The sequence below is a fragment of the Phytophthora sojae genome (genome assembly GCF_000149755.1).
Source record: "Phytophthora sojae unplaced genomic scaffold PHYSOscaffold_2, whole genome shotgun sequence".
In the NCBI taxonomy this organism is placed as follows: Eukaryota; Oomycota; class Peronosporomycetes; order Peronosporales; family Peronosporaceae; genus Phytophthora; species Phytophthora sojae.
This window is the reverse complement of record NW_009258116.1, coordinates 5,516,639-5,533,130: the sequence shown is the minus strand read 5'-3', so window position 1 is coordinate 5,533,130 and position 16,492 is coordinate 5,516,639. Positions and strand designations below refer to the sequence as shown.

At 54.1% G+C, this 16,492-nt stretch overlaps 5 protein-coding genes across 5 annotated transcripts; 4 read left to right on the top strand and 1 right to left on the bottom strand.

The window, feature by feature from the left end:
- Positions 1-2,869: 2,869 nt before the first annotated feature.
- On the top strand, positions 2,870-3,712 carry PHYSODRAFT_311467 (hypothetical protein; the record flags this gene model as incomplete). The annotated part of the gene is made up of 4 exons (XM_009521535.1): positions 2,870-2,909; positions 3,085-3,281; positions 3,372-3,487; positions 3,514-3,712. 4 exons carry the CDS (start codon positions 2,870-2,872, stop codon positions 3,710-3,712), a joined length of 552 nt encoding a protein of 183 aa, XP_009519830.1.
- A 1,529-nt stretch (positions 3,713-5,241) lies between these two features.
- On the top strand, positions 5,242-6,182 carry PHYSODRAFT_325650 (hypothetical protein; the record flags this gene model as incomplete). Its single annotated transcript, XM_009521534.1, has 5 exons — positions 5,242-5,316; positions 5,405-5,491; positions 5,562-5,648; positions 5,725-6,008; positions 6,080-6,182. 5 exons carry the CDS (start codon positions 5,242-5,244, stop codon positions 6,180-6,182), a joined length of 636 nt encoding a protein of 211 aa, XP_009519829.1.
- A 239-nt stretch (positions 6,183-6,421) lies between these two features.
- Positions 6,422-9,876, bottom strand: PHYSODRAFT_479811 (hypothetical protein; the record flags this gene model as incomplete). Its single annotated transcript, XM_009521533.1, has 2 exons — positions 6,422-7,450; positions 8,452-9,876. The coding sequence occupies 2 exons, from the start codon at positions 9,874-9,876 to the stop codon at positions 6,422-6,424; spliced, it is 2,454 nt and encodes an 817-aa protein (XP_009519828.1).
- A 759-nt stretch (positions 9,877-10,635) lies between these two features.
- PHYSODRAFT_478280 (hypothetical protein) lies at positions 10,636-12,857 on the top strand (the record flags this gene model as incomplete). Its single annotated transcript, XM_009521532.1, has 2 exons — positions 10,636-10,669; positions 10,753-12,857. Coding segments are annotated over 2 exons (2,139 nt in total), but the record flags the coding sequence as incomplete, so codon positions are not given.
- Positions 12,858-13,332: 475 nt separating this feature from the next.
- On the top strand, positions 13,333-16,257 carry PHYSODRAFT_480802 (hypothetical protein; the record flags this gene model as incomplete). Its single annotated transcript, XM_009521531.1, has 6 exons — positions 13,333-13,953; positions 14,035-14,132; positions 14,328-14,415; positions 14,479-15,303; positions 15,390-16,001; positions 16,081-16,257. The coding sequence occupies 6 exons, from the start codon at positions 13,333-13,335 to the stop codon at positions 16,255-16,257; spliced, it is 2,421 nt and encodes an 806-aa protein (XP_009519826.1).
- Positions 16,258-16,492: the final 235 nt, after the last annotated feature.

Below are 16,492 nucleotides of genomic sequence, written 5' to 3'. Positions count from 1 at the left end.
AGATACGCGTCCGATCAACACGAAGAGAAAGTATGAAAGCTATCAGACTGAGTTTCAGAGTTGGTGCAGTGAAAAGCATTTCTGCGATGGAGCTACGGTCACAAAAGGGAAGCTTCACCTTTTCCTGACGGAGCAGGCGGTAGGTCGAGAATCCAAGAAGAAGAAGGGCACGTTCGTTGGCGGTTCGACTGTTTGCGGCTAAGTGAATGCAATCGTCGATCTCTACAACCAACGAGTCGCGCTGAAGATTAACTCGAATGTCCATCCCCGGTCTGCTCAAGTCAAGCAGCTGATAAAGAATGTACAAGCCCAAACAACAGAAACACGGAAAAAGAACTACCAAGATCGTGGTGTTGGTTCGTTGCTCGATGGGTATCACTCTGAGGAGCAATTCCGACAGATTTGTGACACTTTTTTTCTTTTGGGCGATCTGCGTGGGCAGGCGGCGTTTCTGGTATCGCACTTTGGGTTGCTACGCGGGGAGAACGCACGTGACCTCGAGCTGGCCGACATGTTCTCTCAGGTGCTGGATGGAGAAGGATTTCAGACCTGTATCGCTCTGGTGATACTAATCCAGCACGGAAAGACAAACACGTACGGGAAGCTCCAGCACGTCGGCTATATTCGCAACAAAGATGTTCGCGTATGCCCTGTGGGTGCAGTTGCGTTTTACCTATTCTAGCGCTTTCATATCGATTTGGAGCCCTTTCCTTTTTTTCGTACAGCAAAAGATTGGTATGACGTCAAGTTTTTGCGTGGTCGCACTCGTACGAAGTCAATTTCGTACAATACCCACAAGAAAAGTTACGAGAGTGTGTTCAATCGTCTCGGATTAACTTTTAACAACAAGACGCACATCAATAGACAGCAGGGCGTTCGGCAGCGTGAACACTGCGATGTGGACAGCTCCCAAACTCGTAGACATGGCAGATGGGGGCAAGACACAATGGAGGGTGTATACTCAGCTCCGCTCGCACGGGAAGCTATGCGCGCCTTGTCAGGGCACCCCGCACGTTCGCGGCTGTACTATCTGGAGCGAGCCTGTGTGGATCCTCCCCAAGACCTGCAACGGAAGATTTCCCCTGATCTTGAAACATACAAGAAGAAAAATTGGATGGAGACTGGGAACAAAATTTGGCAGCACGTGGATTTATCGAGTTGCTGGAGTACTTACGGATCGTCGTGCTTGAGGACGCTGCATTCCTGTATGAGCTCCTGCCCACTACTGTTCAACAGCATGAAATATATGGTGAACAGTTCCAGCAATACCGCTCTGAGGCACTTGCCAGGGCCAACTCAACTGAGCACCCCGTGGAGATGCAACTTCGAGTTGCAATGCCTTTACTCGCGCAGCAACTAAGTACACAGCACTCCGCAGTCATGGATACGATATTATCAGGTCACCGGCAACTAGTCAACTTGGTGGAACACTCGCAGCAGCAACTTACCTCGTTTCTCCAGGGCGAGGTTACTTTCCGGTTGCAACCTGTGCCGGACTCCTCAGGCAGACTCCACAGCCAGACGACAATACGAGGTGGTGACGGAGTTGAACAATCAGCTGACACCCAACAGCAGCAACAACTGACCCCGCCTCTCAGCTCATCGGCTGTACCACAATACAGTATGAGTCGTCAAACATCAACGGTAAAAGAGCTGTGGGTTGAATGGCATGAAGGCTTGGCCAACCGACCTTCTATTAAATATCTAGAGTCGACATTTGGGACAAAATGGAGATCATCAGCAAAGGAAACGAAGTATTTCTCGAGACGGTTGTATGTCATCAAGTACGTACGCAAGTTGGTTGAGGGGGGATGACAGCCGATGTAGCCATCGCCAAGGCTGACTCTGAACGGGGGCGTCGAAGCATAGATGGATTCTCGAAGTTACTGCGCAGCAAACAAGTTAATTAGTACCCTTCGTGTAGCATAACATCATACTAATAAATCAACTTCTTACCTGACTGGAGGCTTGAGTGTCTAAATTGAAGGGTCAATGGCTTCTCATCTTCTGATGTCCATGTCACCGAATCCGATAATGCGTTGGTTAGCCTCCAATTAAAATTCACCGACACTAGAGGGCCTTTACACCCACCCACTTACATGCTGTGCTGCTGTGTTGCGCGCTGGGCCTGGTAAGTCGAAGTCCAGCGACTCGGGCTCAGGTAGGCTCAGCACCACAAGGTAGGTGTGCTCATACAAGAGTAGTTTGCTCTAGTGCACGTCCAGCCTCATGCTCGTGGATACATGCACACCTAGTGAGCTTGTCCTGCAGGTCGAGCGGAAGCGAGCCAAAGCTGCAGAGCACCTGCACGAACACCTGCACGAAGTGCTATGTAAGCTTTCCCTCACATACAGCAACTGAAACGTGATGGGGCACGACGATCACCTTCTTGTGGGGCTGCCGCAGCCGCTTGGTGGCTATTGGCCACGCGTCGGCGCTCGTGATGTAGAGGACGGTCCCGCTAGCAAAGCAAAATGAGGTAGGTTAGATTCATCACCACGGCTACGAAGAGAGAGCCGAAAAGAGTATGCATGCACAGCAACTCACCGTCCATAACGGACGTCGTACGCGGCGGCAGCGTCGCGGGGTCGACTGGTTCTGGAAGAGTTGTTGAGAAAACGCGAATGTTGAGCCAATAGGAACACAGCAATTAGGTGATGACCTGATTTTGATATTTGCCAGGTAACACGGGGTTAATGTGGTGATACCTACGAATACCATGTGTCTAGGTCATGACCTAGTCGTGACTTGGCCGCTGATACTTATCTGTAGCAGTCTGTAATGAAACCGCAAAACGTGCACTAGCTTAGACTTCGTTGTGACGCGTTCCGCTACTTGAGTTGCGTTGCAGTTCGACACTTGTGCTGCAATGCTGTACCGGTCGCCTGGACAGCAATCGGCTATCGACGGTACTTCTTCGGTGAGGTTTGTGGCCCCAAGCTGATGGATTTGTGGCCAATTTTGATAAAGATCCGAGCTCGTGAAGCACCACCTGGGCACGGAGGAGCTGCACTCGCCCGCATACCCGCTCAACTGCGCTGGCTGCGCCAACCCCATGTGCCGCAGCATTGTGAACCCTTTAAGTCTTACGAGAAGCTGCTGTTCGCCTCGAATACCTGCAGCTGTTGGCGGGCGAGTTCCAGCGCTCACCCGACATACTCCGCAAGGAAGAAGTCGTGGCCAACCTGGCCAACTTCACCACTGACCCCATCAAGTATGGCTCGCTAGCTCGTCTGCGCATCCTGGACCTCTTCCTCGACATCCTAGACGCCGACCAAGAAGTCTAAGACTCTACCACCAACAGCAACAACGAGGATGAAGCCAAGCAGCAAGGACCTGCAACGACCACATCGGCTCGAGCTTCACTGAAGCATAAGATGGTAGAAATTTCCCTCGGAAGCATCTGCAACTGCATCCCAGACCCGACACTGCAGCAGCAAGTCATAGACGGAGAGGGCATCGACATCATCTCTCCCTACATCCTCGAGTCACAGCTCGACAGCGAGCCAACAGCTTCGGAGCTCAACGCTCCGTATTGACCACTGCCTATTTCCTCTTGGACTCAAGCGCATTCGCAGATATTACTGCTCAGAGGTTTATGACCAAGATGCGGGCCCTGCAGCAGCACTCCATCGTCCAGGTCGCCAACGCGGCCGCTGCATTCCTCTCACGCAACCAGGAGCTGCATAACTTACGCTCCATACAGCTATGATATCGTACTCGTACTTATTTCCCGAAGATGCTGGACGAGGACGCGCTGCAGACGATCTTTAGGTATCATAACTGTGATTTTTGTCTTGCCAGATCTTGTCCGATCGAGCCTCGATAGCATGCCGGTATAGTATATTGCGATTAAATGAAGGGTATTAAAGGCGATCAGCTGTGAAACGTGTTTGCTAATTGCGCTGCATCTGGTCAAGCGAGTGAATCGGGCTCGGGTCATACCAGCAGGAACACCAGCTGAGTTAGCGAATAGTCTTGAGATCTTCGGTATCTACTCCACGCTTCTTTGCTTGGTTGTGATTTCATATGTCTTGCTGTACAATATTGCTTTTGTACGTGGCTAAGTAGTGATAAGAATGTATCAAGCCATCCATCTATTACTTCATATTAACTCTAATCAAGCACTTCCGAAATGTACTATGCTTACAATCACTTGTGTCGAGCATTCGTAAGACAGTTTGACGACAAATCAAATGTAGCAATTTCATTGGTTAATATTGTATTATGTAGTCTCGAGTGTTGCTGCATCTCGGCTCGTAAATTGGACTGATTTATCTGTGTGCGCATTTTGCCCCCTTTACTAGAGGCAGCGCACTTGAAAAATGCCCCTTGAAATGTCCGGGCCTTTGATCCTGACGCCATGCACTAACTTCCTGCTAGAAGATTTAAATATACTTGCCATGAATGGAATGTAAGGACATCATAGCACAGTTATCATGCGACCGTTTGTTCCCGTAGTGGAGCAATGTTTCTTCGCTTTACTGGGGTGAACGACAACAGTCGTTCACCCCACCACGCCAACTCTCCTTTCTTCAGTAAAGTACTAACACTACATAGGAGATGGAGATTCGGATAGAGCGCGCATACGCAAACCAGTCTACGCTGTAGCATCGACAAAAAGTATGGCTGCAGGCAGTGGCTTAGTTGCAGGAGATACTGAGTAACTCGCCGATGCCGAAGGTCGAGCCCAGCAGCGATATGGCGCGCGCCGAGCGCCCGCGCAGCAGTGTGGAGCTCCTCCGCACCTCAGCGTCGTAGGTATAAGATCTAGGTATTATCGCCGTTGCAGAATACGTGGTTGCATTTTGTTGCTGGACTGTAATGATTAGGTAAGAGGGGGTTGGAGGATCTCGGGAAGCCCACTGGCAACACCGTTCCCTGGCTGCCACGCCTTCACAACTACTATGATGTACGCTCAAGCATAAAATTTACTACATTAAAATGTACATGTAGAACCGTTACGAGCTATTTGTCCCTCTTAGTTTACGTCTGCCAACTTCATCGTAACTCCGTGCCCTACAACGGCTGCACCTCTGAGTGGAACAGCTCCACGGACTGCATGCACGCGTTCGTGCAGTCATTATGCCGATATTTAAGCTTGCTGCCAGCGGCCAACTACAGGCACATCGCTTCGTGTGTGAACAAGAGGCTACTTACCCTACCGCACCATGCAACTGCATCGTTTCGGCGCTCAACGTTGCCACCGCGTCCGCGGCAACGATGCCGCTGTGACCTACAATGAGCGCCCGCTTGAACTGCGCGGGGCCCGACGAGGACGCGGAAGTCTCCGACGCTGAGGCCGTGAAGAACACGGTGGCCGCTGAGAAATAGGAAGACGTTCGTGCCCAGCAAAAGGTACTTGAACATCTCCAGCTTCCTGCCGTTAGTGCACTCGCTGCAGCAGCCCCAAGAGGGCAGCAACGACAAGTGGATCGCGCACTTGCTGTGTCTCTCGCGCGGCAACTTCGATGGGTTGGGGGATATTCGAGTGAAGGAGCTCCTGGCCTGCGCCACGTACATCGGCCTGTCATCATGTCAAAGTACTCGAAGACCCGCAGCTTCGGGACGGCATGAAGAACCAGTGGGATGTGGCGCACATTGCCGCTATTGTCACGGAGTATATGGAAAAGCACAAGATCGACGCGGTGAGTACATCGGAAGTTATGAAGCATTCGCATAGTTTTCGAGTTATTCATGTTATTTTATTGTTTTTGGCTGTAGGTCTTCACGTTCGATGACTATGGCGTATCGGGCCATGCGAACCACATTGCGACGCATTACGGAGTGAAGCGAGCGGTCCGTGAGCAGCAGGAGAAGTGCTCTGCTGCTGTTGCTGATGGGGAGGATAATGCCGACTCGAAGACCGAGAAGACGAAGGTGGTTCGTGGGTGGGCGTTGGAGAGCACCAACATTTTGAGGAAGTATGTCGGACTGCTGGATGCGGCGCTGTCGTACTGGCTGGCGTGCCGGAAGGAGGACGAGAAGGAAGAGGAGCGCCAATTCGTGTTTGTCTGCAAGCCGAGATGGAACTACAACGCGATGGCGCTGCACCAGAGTCAGTTTGTGTGGACCACAGGCTCTTCGTGGCGTTCTCGCGCTACACTTTCATCAACACCTTCCGCCCGCTGTTGACAGTTGGCAAGGCTGATCTTCCGGCAGAGCAGAAGAAGACGCAGTAAGATGATGAAGAGCTAACAAAAAAAGACCATAGAGTTTAAGGCCGTAACTAAAGCAGCAGCTAAAACTTCTAACTTGCTGTACTTCATTAACCTAAATTTGCCCACAGTGAGGTACCTACAGCAGACAATTGATCCCAGACTTTCTGTCATTTTGACGAGCTCCTCTAATGAACTTGCGCCTGGATCAGACGGCTTTGCTGCTTTGGAACCAGCACGGGCTCAGCAGCCAAGTCTCTTACTTAGCCTGCTGCTCGCATGATCTGTGGGCGTGCAGCCACCACAGCTAGACGAAGTCGCCTCAAAAATGCTGCCGGCAAACCGACAAGTTGATCGGATGATGCCGCGTCAAACCAGCGTGCCACTGCAGACAACACCCGGCGACGCATATCCAGCCCAGCCGCTCCCGAGTATTCCAGCGTCAACTCTACACAAGCTTCCGCACACTTGGCCAGCAGCTTGAAGCCATCGTCTGTTGAAGCGTCATCACCGCTCAATTCTGTGTCTAGGATGTGGTACAGCCAGTCGATGACGGTATCCACAAACCACTCGGTCCGAGTCCTGGGGTTCTGCGTATCACTCGCCTTTGATGCGACAGCCAGCGCTACATGGCTAATCACCGAAATGACCCCACCCTTGGTCTCCAAAGCTCCACAACTAAACAGCTCTTGGCACCGTTCGATACTAAAGATCTGCGTGACGACGTCAAGGCCGAACACTGCTGTGCATATCTCCAGACTCTTGGCCAGCTCGTAGTACTCCGCTGCTGTGACAGTAATCGCGAGTTTATCGTACAGTGTTTGCACCCATCTTTTCGCAAAGTTTGGGTCTGCTCCGTTCACTTCCTCCAGCTCAGGCATCTGGATGGCATCAGCGATGCGATGCAGCATCGTATGACTCGACTGGTGCAGTAACAGCTCTTGCCTTTCAGCAGCCACGCAAGCGATAGCAGTCAGAGCTTGTAGTAGAGTTTCCTTTAGTATATCCTGACGCTCGACGCAGTGCTGGTCAAAACTTCGCTCCATTATCGCAGGGTAGGTCTCCACCATAATCGCAGCGAAGTACAGCCCCCTGATGTCCATATTGCCCCGCAGTAGATCGAAGAGAAGCACTCGAGAGCGACTGACCTGCTCTGTTGACTGGCAAAGGTGCGTGTGTAGAGCGCAGATGTGCGCCAAGAACACCTTGTCGTGACTGACGGAGTTCTGCCGAGGTGGAATTTGTAGTTGCATTTTGCTGGATGTCACAGCGTCGCCGATATTTGCTCGTTCCTCGACCAGAAATCCTCGTAAATGCTCTAAGCACTCCTCCACCGATGACAGGCACAGCGATCCCGAAGTTGCGTCGCCGATACGCACTAATTCTAACAGCAGCTCATTACATAGCCAGCTAAGGCCCAGCCTTCGGTCTTGCAACAAGCGTCGTGATCGTGGGGCCCGGAAAATCCCTAGCACTCCACGCAGCACGGTCATTGGTGCGACTCCCAGCTCACGATAGAAATCGGCAAGAACTTGACACAGTGTTCTCTGCAAATAATAATAACAATACATAATTAGGTTAGAACTTCGTGCCATACACAAGCATACAGACAACGTTCAGTGCAGCTTACCACGTGAGCAAGGTTTGTATCGACAAACTTGGAGCTCTGGTTAACCAGTTGAGCGATGGTGCGCCTCGCGTAGTCTTTATCGGCTTCTTCCCCCTTGGTCAGGGCGATGGATTTCATGAACCCTGTGAGGGATTTCTTGATCTGCACATCTTCCTTGGATTTGGATCTCGCTGCAGGCTTCTTGTCAGCCTTTTTGATCTCTGCAGTTGCACTTGTAGGCGGATATGCTGTCTGCTCTTGCGCTGCGTCCACGACTGGTACAGAGGCCCCCCCTCCATCCTTTACCTTCTTCTTAGCGATGGTTTGAGTATTGCTATCCAGATTTGCCTCTTCTGCTTTCCGGGTCTTTCCAATGACGTCGCCTTTCGTCGGAGCAGAAGGCTGCGCATGAGCTGGAGTCTTGCTACCATGAGAGTCATCTTGCTCAGAGCGTTTGGCAGGCTCCACCATCAAGATCGACGCAGAATCATGCGAGACAACCGCCGAAGCCGCCTCTGGATCAGTAGGGCTACCTTCAGATCCTTCGGCTTGGTCGGTAGATTCAGCAAGCATCATCATCGAGCTCACAGCAGGATTGGGAGATACAACCGCCGAAGTTGCGCTTGACTGAGTAGAATCTGCTGCGTCTGTTAGTTCATCCAGGTTGCTTGGTGGAGACACAACTGTTGCCTGCTCCGATGGTGATATGCTTGAAGAGTCCGCAAATGATGACGAAGGTTCGATGTCCATGGCTCCGATTGTTCCAGAAGCATTGACGACGTCTTCATCCGCAGCCTTGTTCGCGTTGACAGCGTCTGCTAGAACTGGTGTCTGCTGAGACGCAGAATGAACGCTGGGCTTTTCCTCTGACTGGCTAATTGCTTCTGCTGAACCATTCAGCTGTAGAGGCTCGGGGAACTTTGACTGGGGCTCGACTTCCACTATTGGAGAGTAAATCTCTTCTATGGACGCAGCAACAACTGGAGTTGCTGTGAAGCTGCTGATTCCCAATGTTGCGTTCTTCTCGATGGCAATTCCACCGCGCGCTAACCTCACCCCCTTCTTGTCCGCAGTACCAATCATTGGATCGTCCGCGTCTTCATCCGAGTCGATGTCGCTGCTGTCGCTTGAATCACTGCCACTGCTGGAGCTGGAACCTGAATCCTCCTTCTTTCCATCCGTCATCTTCTTCTCCTGCTCTGACTCAGACTCGGAATCCAAAGCTGCAAACTCATCGTCAAGCTCATCGTCGATAGACATCAGTGTCCGCTTGCCATTGGACACGGTAGCGTCCACTCTCTTCTTCTCGTCACTTTCTCCACCCTTGTCCTCGTCGCTGCTACTGGCTAGCTCCTTGTCGATCTCGTCCAACACCGTCGGGTCGAAGCCCCCAATTAATCCAGATCCACCAGCTTCAGCCTCCTTCGTCTCCACTGCAGCGTTCTCCCTTCTAGCGTCCTCCTCTCCGTCCTCCGAGTCACTGAACGCCAACTCGGCGTCCAACGCTGCGCTCGTCTCGTGCGGGAAGGCTGCGTCCGACGTCCCAAGCATCGGAATCTTCAGCTGCAGAGGCTCCGTCGACGTCCACACCATTGCTGCGTCCTGTCCAGCAGCAGCAACGTCCTCCATCAGCGCCTGAGTGTCCACCTCCTTCAGGTCGCGCGACAGCCTGGGCACCAGGTCTCTGCCTCTCTTCCTGGGCACACCACTGTCCACCGAAATCTCCACCGTCTGCACGCCATTGTCCACCAGCGTCTTCTTGTAAACTCCTTGCACGGCACCACTTAACTGCGTCTGACTCGCACGCGTCAGCTTCCTCTTCTCGTCCGTCTGAGTAAAAGCGTCCTTCACGGACCTTTTCGCCTTTAAGCTCGCGCGTTTCAGCTGCTTCTTGGCCTTGTCCTGCTGCTCCTGCAGCGCCTCCACGCGCAGGCGGTACTCCTTGAGGCGCGCGGCCGCCTCCTTCAGCTTGGACTTGGTCAGCTGCTTGTACTCGCTGCCCTTGCGCACCTGCCGCTGCAGCCGCGCGATGGTCTCCGCTTGCCGCTCGATGATGTCCGCCTGCGAGAGCTGGCCCGCCGCCGCCGCGACGTCCTCGTCGACGTCCATTTGATGCTAAAAGAGCAATACTGATTATTGACATTGGTAATTGAGACAATCTCAACTATTTGCAATTAATTGTTGCCGATGACCTCCGAGCGAAACGCGGAGGTGCAGCGGCTGCGCGCGCTCGTCGACGCCAAGAAGCGGAGCGTCGAGGCCGCTGAGAAGCGCTACGACGTGCATTCTGCTGTCGCCGAGCTACACGAGCTGGCCGCACCGTTGCACAGCGCCGAGCGCTTCTCTTCTGCGTGGAAGGTATCAGCTCGACGTCCTCATCATTTCGCGGTGGCTACATCTAATATGACGCATTGCTTCGCTGCTCCAATTGCTACAGAGCCTGTACCTGGAGCATTTCTACCGAGATGTCACAGCGTTCGTGCTGGGCTTCGTGGCCGTCCACCTTGAGATCTGCTTCTCCGAGACAGACCGACTGCAGGCGTTCGACGTCTTCTTCGAGCGCGAATCCGTGCCGGCAAGCAGAGCCATTGGCGCGTTGGTGTCGACGCTGTCCGCCACCAAATCAGGAGCAAATGCAGCGGATAAAACAGCAGAAGAGGACGCAGAGGCCTCCATCACGCAGTGCACCCGGCTCCTGGAGAAAGCCTTTGCCGACGGTCCCGTAAATGACATCGTGGCAGAAATGTTGGCGCAGGAACAGGTGGGTGGAATGCTGCATTAGGTGTCGAGTTGCTTCCACGTGCTGAGTTACTACTGATGTATTAGCAACCGACAGTGCGTGGGGGTGGTCAAAGTGTAATCGGTCTTCAGGTTCTCGTAGCCCAACTCTCTTCGTTACCAGGTACATCACCGTGCCAGATGAGTTGTTGTCTAGCTGTGATTGACTGACTCAAGGCGTGAATGGTCAAACTACTGTACGTGCAGATCTCATTTACAATCGGCGACAGCGCGATACTCCGGCAACGTTTCGCCCGCGACGGTACTTCCCGATGCTTTGCGATGGTCTATTTGACAGTTTGTTCCGCACCGAAACTCCTGTGGGGCAGTCGCGGGTCTTTCGGATGTTTGCAGACAAGCTCACACGTATTGGGCAAGCACAAGCCCTTGTTCAGAGCTGGATGCGATTTATTGACTCCAAGCCGAACACAAAGATGAACCACGTGCTGTTCCAAAGCCTTCCAGAGTCGTGCCATGAACAGATTTTGCTCCAGATTGCAAGTGAAAAGACTCCGCGTTCGCCACCCGCTAAGCAGGCGCTGTGTCTCCCAAAGTACAGGCTTCTAGCTCAAGTTCCCCCGGACCTGTGCGCCAATAGGCACTTTCAATACGTGGTTGCGCACAAGTTGCTCCTTCGGAAGCCGATAGACGACCTTTTCTTTTGGCGCGCACTGGTTGACGTACTGGCGCTATCCGATGATGACCGGTCTCCGTTAGCATCCGTGTTTGATGTGGTACTTTCGCGCTGGAGTCAAAGCGATTTTGCAGTCAACACTGAGTATACCGTCAATGCCTCCGTGTGCTTTTTCCTTCGCTACAGCCTACAGAAGCTTACGATGAGCGATGGAGGGACGTCATTTTCCCAGCAAGACTGGATTACAAAGCTTTGCAAGGGAGTTCAAGATCATATGAGCCACTCGCTGGAGCGTGTACGAGCGTTGGGAATGCGTGTGGGGGAGAGCTTGTCGCACGTTATTGCATCTGAGAACCCGCTGGACTTCGGGCTTGAGGATGAAGACCCCCTGACGATTTATGGATGCCCCGTGCTACCTGAGGAGCTCGAACAAGGCATCACAGACCTGAATTTAGGCGAGACTACGACGAAAGATTCGCCGCGTGATACCCAGTCCAGCTCCAACCGTAGCTCCAGTAGTGAGAATCGAGTCCACAGGAAGAGCCCCGACAAGCGCCAGTCCAAGCCTTTTGCCCTTGATCCGGACGAGTTGGTGCTCAGTGACGACGAGGATGCAGACGCTTCGGACGTTGATGTCGATTCCGAATCCAGTGTCGACGGCGACGAGTCTGACTCCGATATGAGCCTAGAAGCCTACGACTTGCAGGACGACGAGGAAGACCTAACAGCCAAGCGGCCACTGTATCTGAAGGACCTGGTGGCGGGTCTTTTGTCGGACGATGGTCGCGAGAAAACGGAGGCTGCATTGAACGAAGCTGAAACGTTACTGCGTCGTCGGCCGCGAGATCTGAACGATAAAGCCCACGACGTTGTCAGGGCGCTGCTGCGACTTGAAGACAAGTTCAGCACACCACAATTTACCAAGCTGCGCTCCCAGGCACTCGCTTCGGCGTGTGCCCTGGCACCGACTGCGACAGTGCCATATCTGTGTAGTCAGGCACTGGAGCGTGAACAGTTGCTGCAGTCCCGCATTGACGCGCTGCAGGCGATGACCTCGGCCGCCCAGGAACTGTCCGAGCGAGGTGGTGGGTACCGGCGAGCACAAGCCCCTAAGGCACTGCTTCAGGAGGAGGTTAACGCGGCAACAAGCGACTTGGGAACGCGCACGATGCAGAGCCTGAAAACTCGTCGCTGGGGCTACCGCCGTGACCCGCTCGCTGCACCGAAGAGAAACGGGTTCGCTCCGTACGTGCTGGAGTTCTTCTCACCGCTGCTCTTCGGGTACGTCGAGTATGTGCGAAAGCACTCGGCCGGATCGGGGAAGCCCCGCAGCGAAGTGGAGCAGACGTTTTTGGCGCATTTGCTGCACGCTCTGGCGAGCTTTGTGGAGTGCGCGGGTCACGCGCCGCAGAGCTTGGCCATGGCCAAGTGCCTGCTCGAGCTCGCGTGGAGCGAGCGCTCCAACACCAACGCCGAGGTGCGTCGCCAAGTCCTGTTCAGTCTGAGTCGCGTGCTGCTGGTGGTGCCTCCGAACTTGCTGCGGCGGGAGGTGGGCGAGGCTCTGGCGGAGGTCGCACCGTGGCTGCACCAGGTGCAGAACCACGACCCCGACGCTGGCTGCCGCGAGGCGGCTCGGCTGCTGAGCTCGTTCGCTTCCGCACCGCTGTCGCTCGCATAGTCGCCTGTGATTGGTCCGCCTCCTTGAAGTCGACTAGCCTGCGGCAGTATCGGCACCCTACAGCTCCAAGGACGAGGTTGCCGTAGCTAAGCTCCGGGGTGTGATGGTGATCTACGCAACAAACACACCAGCCATCGCACGGCCCCCTCTCTCCCTTCCTGGCGTGACGTTTGAATTCATCTCCACCGCTGGAAACCCTCCGAGTATTGTTGTCGTGCTATCGTCCAAACGGGTGTAGCCAAATCATGTTTGCGAGGTTTCATAGCGTGGCGCACACAAATCGTCCTTTCGCTCCTCATCTTTCTGTTGCGGGAGAAAAATCAATCACCGCAAGCGCCCGCAAGGTGGCGCCGAGCTAGCAGCAAGCCCCAACCCAGCCCAGCCCAGCCAGGCCCCAGGCTTCCGATCCTCCGCCCCCCATCAACACGGCGCGCGGCACTCTGGCAGACCCGCGCGCGACGCGACGCAAGAGGCGATGGCGACCGTACAAGACTCGCCCGTGAGCTCCGCCAAGCTGACGGAGCTGGGCAAGGCGCTGGACCAAACGTCCATCTCCGTGTCCGCCCCGGGCGGCGCCCAGGACGAGGTGGACATGGCCGACGCCGCTGAGCCGTCGCAGCCGCAGCTTCTGGCCAAGCTGCCGACCAAAAGCCCCAAGAAGCGCGGCCGCACCGACAGCATGAAGAAGATGCTGCCGGCGCCGGCCTCGCAGCGGCACAAGCAGGTGACGAGCTCGCCGCAGGGCAGCACCACGGAGGAGGAATCGGCGGCGTCCACGCAGGAGACGCCGCCACCTCCGCCGCCGCAGCAGCGGCCGCACGCGCAGCCGGCGAAGCTCATGGTGAAAGATCGGAGGGGCAGCGGCATGGGCGTGCCGCGCGCGCATCTGATCCTCAACGCGGTGAACCAGGCGCCCCCCGCCAAGGAGAAGTCCAACCCGCGACGGTGGTCCAAGCACGAGGACGAGTCGCTGAGGCTGGCGGTGGAGCGCAGTGGCGAGCGCAATTGGAAGGCGATCGCCGATCAGGTGCCCGGACGCAATCACACGCAGTGTCTGCAGCGGTGGACAAAAGTGCTCAAGCCCGGCTTGATTAAGGTGAGTGAAGGGGGTTGCTGGGGATGTAGCTACTTGCCTTGAAGCTCGCTCACGTGCGATGGTGTATCGATCTGTGTGTAGGGCCATTGGACTCCCGAAGAAGACGCCAAGCTGCGGGAGCTGGTCGCTGAGGGCAAAAAGAACTGGGGACAAGTTGCCTCCCTCATTCCCGGGCGAACGTGAGTTCTCAAGTAGACTGTCGTGGATAATGCTTGTAGGGACCATGCTAATCGTATAGGTTCATTGATCCAGGTCCAAGCAATGCAGAGAGCGGTGGTGTAATCACCTGGACCCGAACATCAACAAGGGGTAAGACTTTGTACCTTGCATCGGTATGGCGAATGAGTGCATTTGTTCACTTCAACGCTTTGCAGGTCGTACACAGAAGACGAAGACAAGATTATTGTCGAGATGCAAGCCAAGCTTGGCAATCGGTGGTCTATTATCGCGCAACAGCTTAAGGTTTGTTAGTAGAGTGACCCCGTTTTACGTGGCTTCAATGGCCTAACGCTGTTTACCGAACAGGGCCGGACAGAAGATGCAGTTAAAATTCGCTGGAAATCGCTAATGCGAGGACGCCGCGCTGCTTCCAAAGAAGAGAAATCGCCAACGGCCGCCTCAGCATCACCTGCGACTGCCGCTGCGAGCACAGTTTCGTCTTCTCCTGCCGATGTGGAGAGACCCAAAGCTAAACCCTCGAAGGCCAGTCCGTCTCAACAGAAGAACGGTGCCCCACCAGCCTCTGCTGCGACGGATGCAGTGCTTGGCGCAACTGTAAAAACAGAGGTGGCAGTTGCTCCGGAAACCAAAGTGGTTGGCGAAGCTACCGCAACGGAGGCTTCTTCTATAGGGAACATGCCAAGTACGGTGTTCGTGAAGAGTGCGCAGGCGTTGGCTCCGGCGTCGCAACCGGATATAGTGGCGGCGATGGGTGTTTCCGGGAATCCAATGCAAAACGTGAACGATCTGGTGGCTGCTTCGATTCACAACTTCCAGATGAGCCAACGATTTCACCCAAGCTCGGCAGGTCATGCTGGCAACACATTGTACCCTGGGAACCCCAACCAACTAATGACCGGCATCGTACCTGGTAATCAGCAACCTGCCCCTGTCTACGCGATGACCGATGGAGTGGGCTACAACATGAACCTTCAGCCACAGCAAATACCATTGCAGCAACATCCACCGCAGCAACACATCCAGCCCCAGCAAGTTCCGACGTCGTACCAGTACCCCGCTGGGTACTCAATGCAACAAAGCATGCCTGTGATGCCGAACTACGCGGTGCCTACGAATTTTCCGACATCGAGCCACATGCAGATGCAAATGCAAATGTCCATGCCGATGCCAGTAAGTCCCGCGGTCCCGAATGCGATCCTATGGAACCATTTTGCTGAGATCTAACGCTTCGACTTCGTTCGTCGTGCGTGTGGCAGGTATCGTCTTCGATGCAGCCTTCATTATCGATGCCTCCAGCACCTAATACGTATTCGTCTCAGGCCATGGCGATGGCAATGGCCAATGCACAGTATCAGCAAAATTCTCAGCATCCACCACCAGTACATCAAGGATTCAGCGGCGCACCGCTTCACCCTCGAGTGGTATCCATGAGTACTCCATCAGGGGCGTCTTCGCAGCCTGTGGTAGTACCCGCCACTAGTGTTGGTGTCATGGCAAATAGCGGCAACAATTTAAATGGTGGGACGAGTGCTGGTCTTCCGCCATCTTCAGCTGCGGCAGCGGTTGCGGGAGGGAAAGGATTGAACACGCCACGGGAAGAGTGGGGTTCTTCACAGACTCCGCGGTCTCAGATGATTATGACGGAGGGTCACGCTTCTGCGTACGAGCTGTTCCATCAACAACGACTCAGGTTAATGCTTCAGGAGCGAGACAAGCAGGGTATGACTTTATCTTCAGCTCCGTCTCCTGGCCAAGCATTGCTCACAAAAGAGCTGGAGGCCAATAAGGAGCGTCAAGCACGGCAGGCGATCATGCAGAAGGGGTGGAAAAGTGCCGTCGAGTCAATGGTCTCGTTCAACAGTGTCAGCGTACGACTGCTGCACTTCTTGTATGGATTGGTCATCCCGAATTTACTGATCTAACTGTTTTGTGTGCTTTGTTTCACAGGACTTATCTACTCTTGATGACCAACAACGGTTTGACGGGCTACTGGAGAAAGTATCATTGTCCGCTCTCGATCCAACTGATGACGAACTGCTTGACCAGACTGTTGACATTATCTCGGGAGGTACGTACGCCACCATTTTCGCTCATAAAGACGAACGTAGGGAGCTGATGCTGTGAGTGAATAATGGGACAGATGACACCGTGGATCTATGATGCTCTCGCTGACTCAATTGCATCAACGAGGGACAAGCGTCCACAAGCAACCACCACCCTGCTCGCTGTTTTATTTGTACATGGCACCGTGTAAGTTAAAGTTATTGAAATCGATCAGCGGAAAGAAGTTGGCGACCACATTCTTGCCGTCGAATCATCTGAACGGGGCATACTTTGAGAAATCATTGGGTCCGAGTTA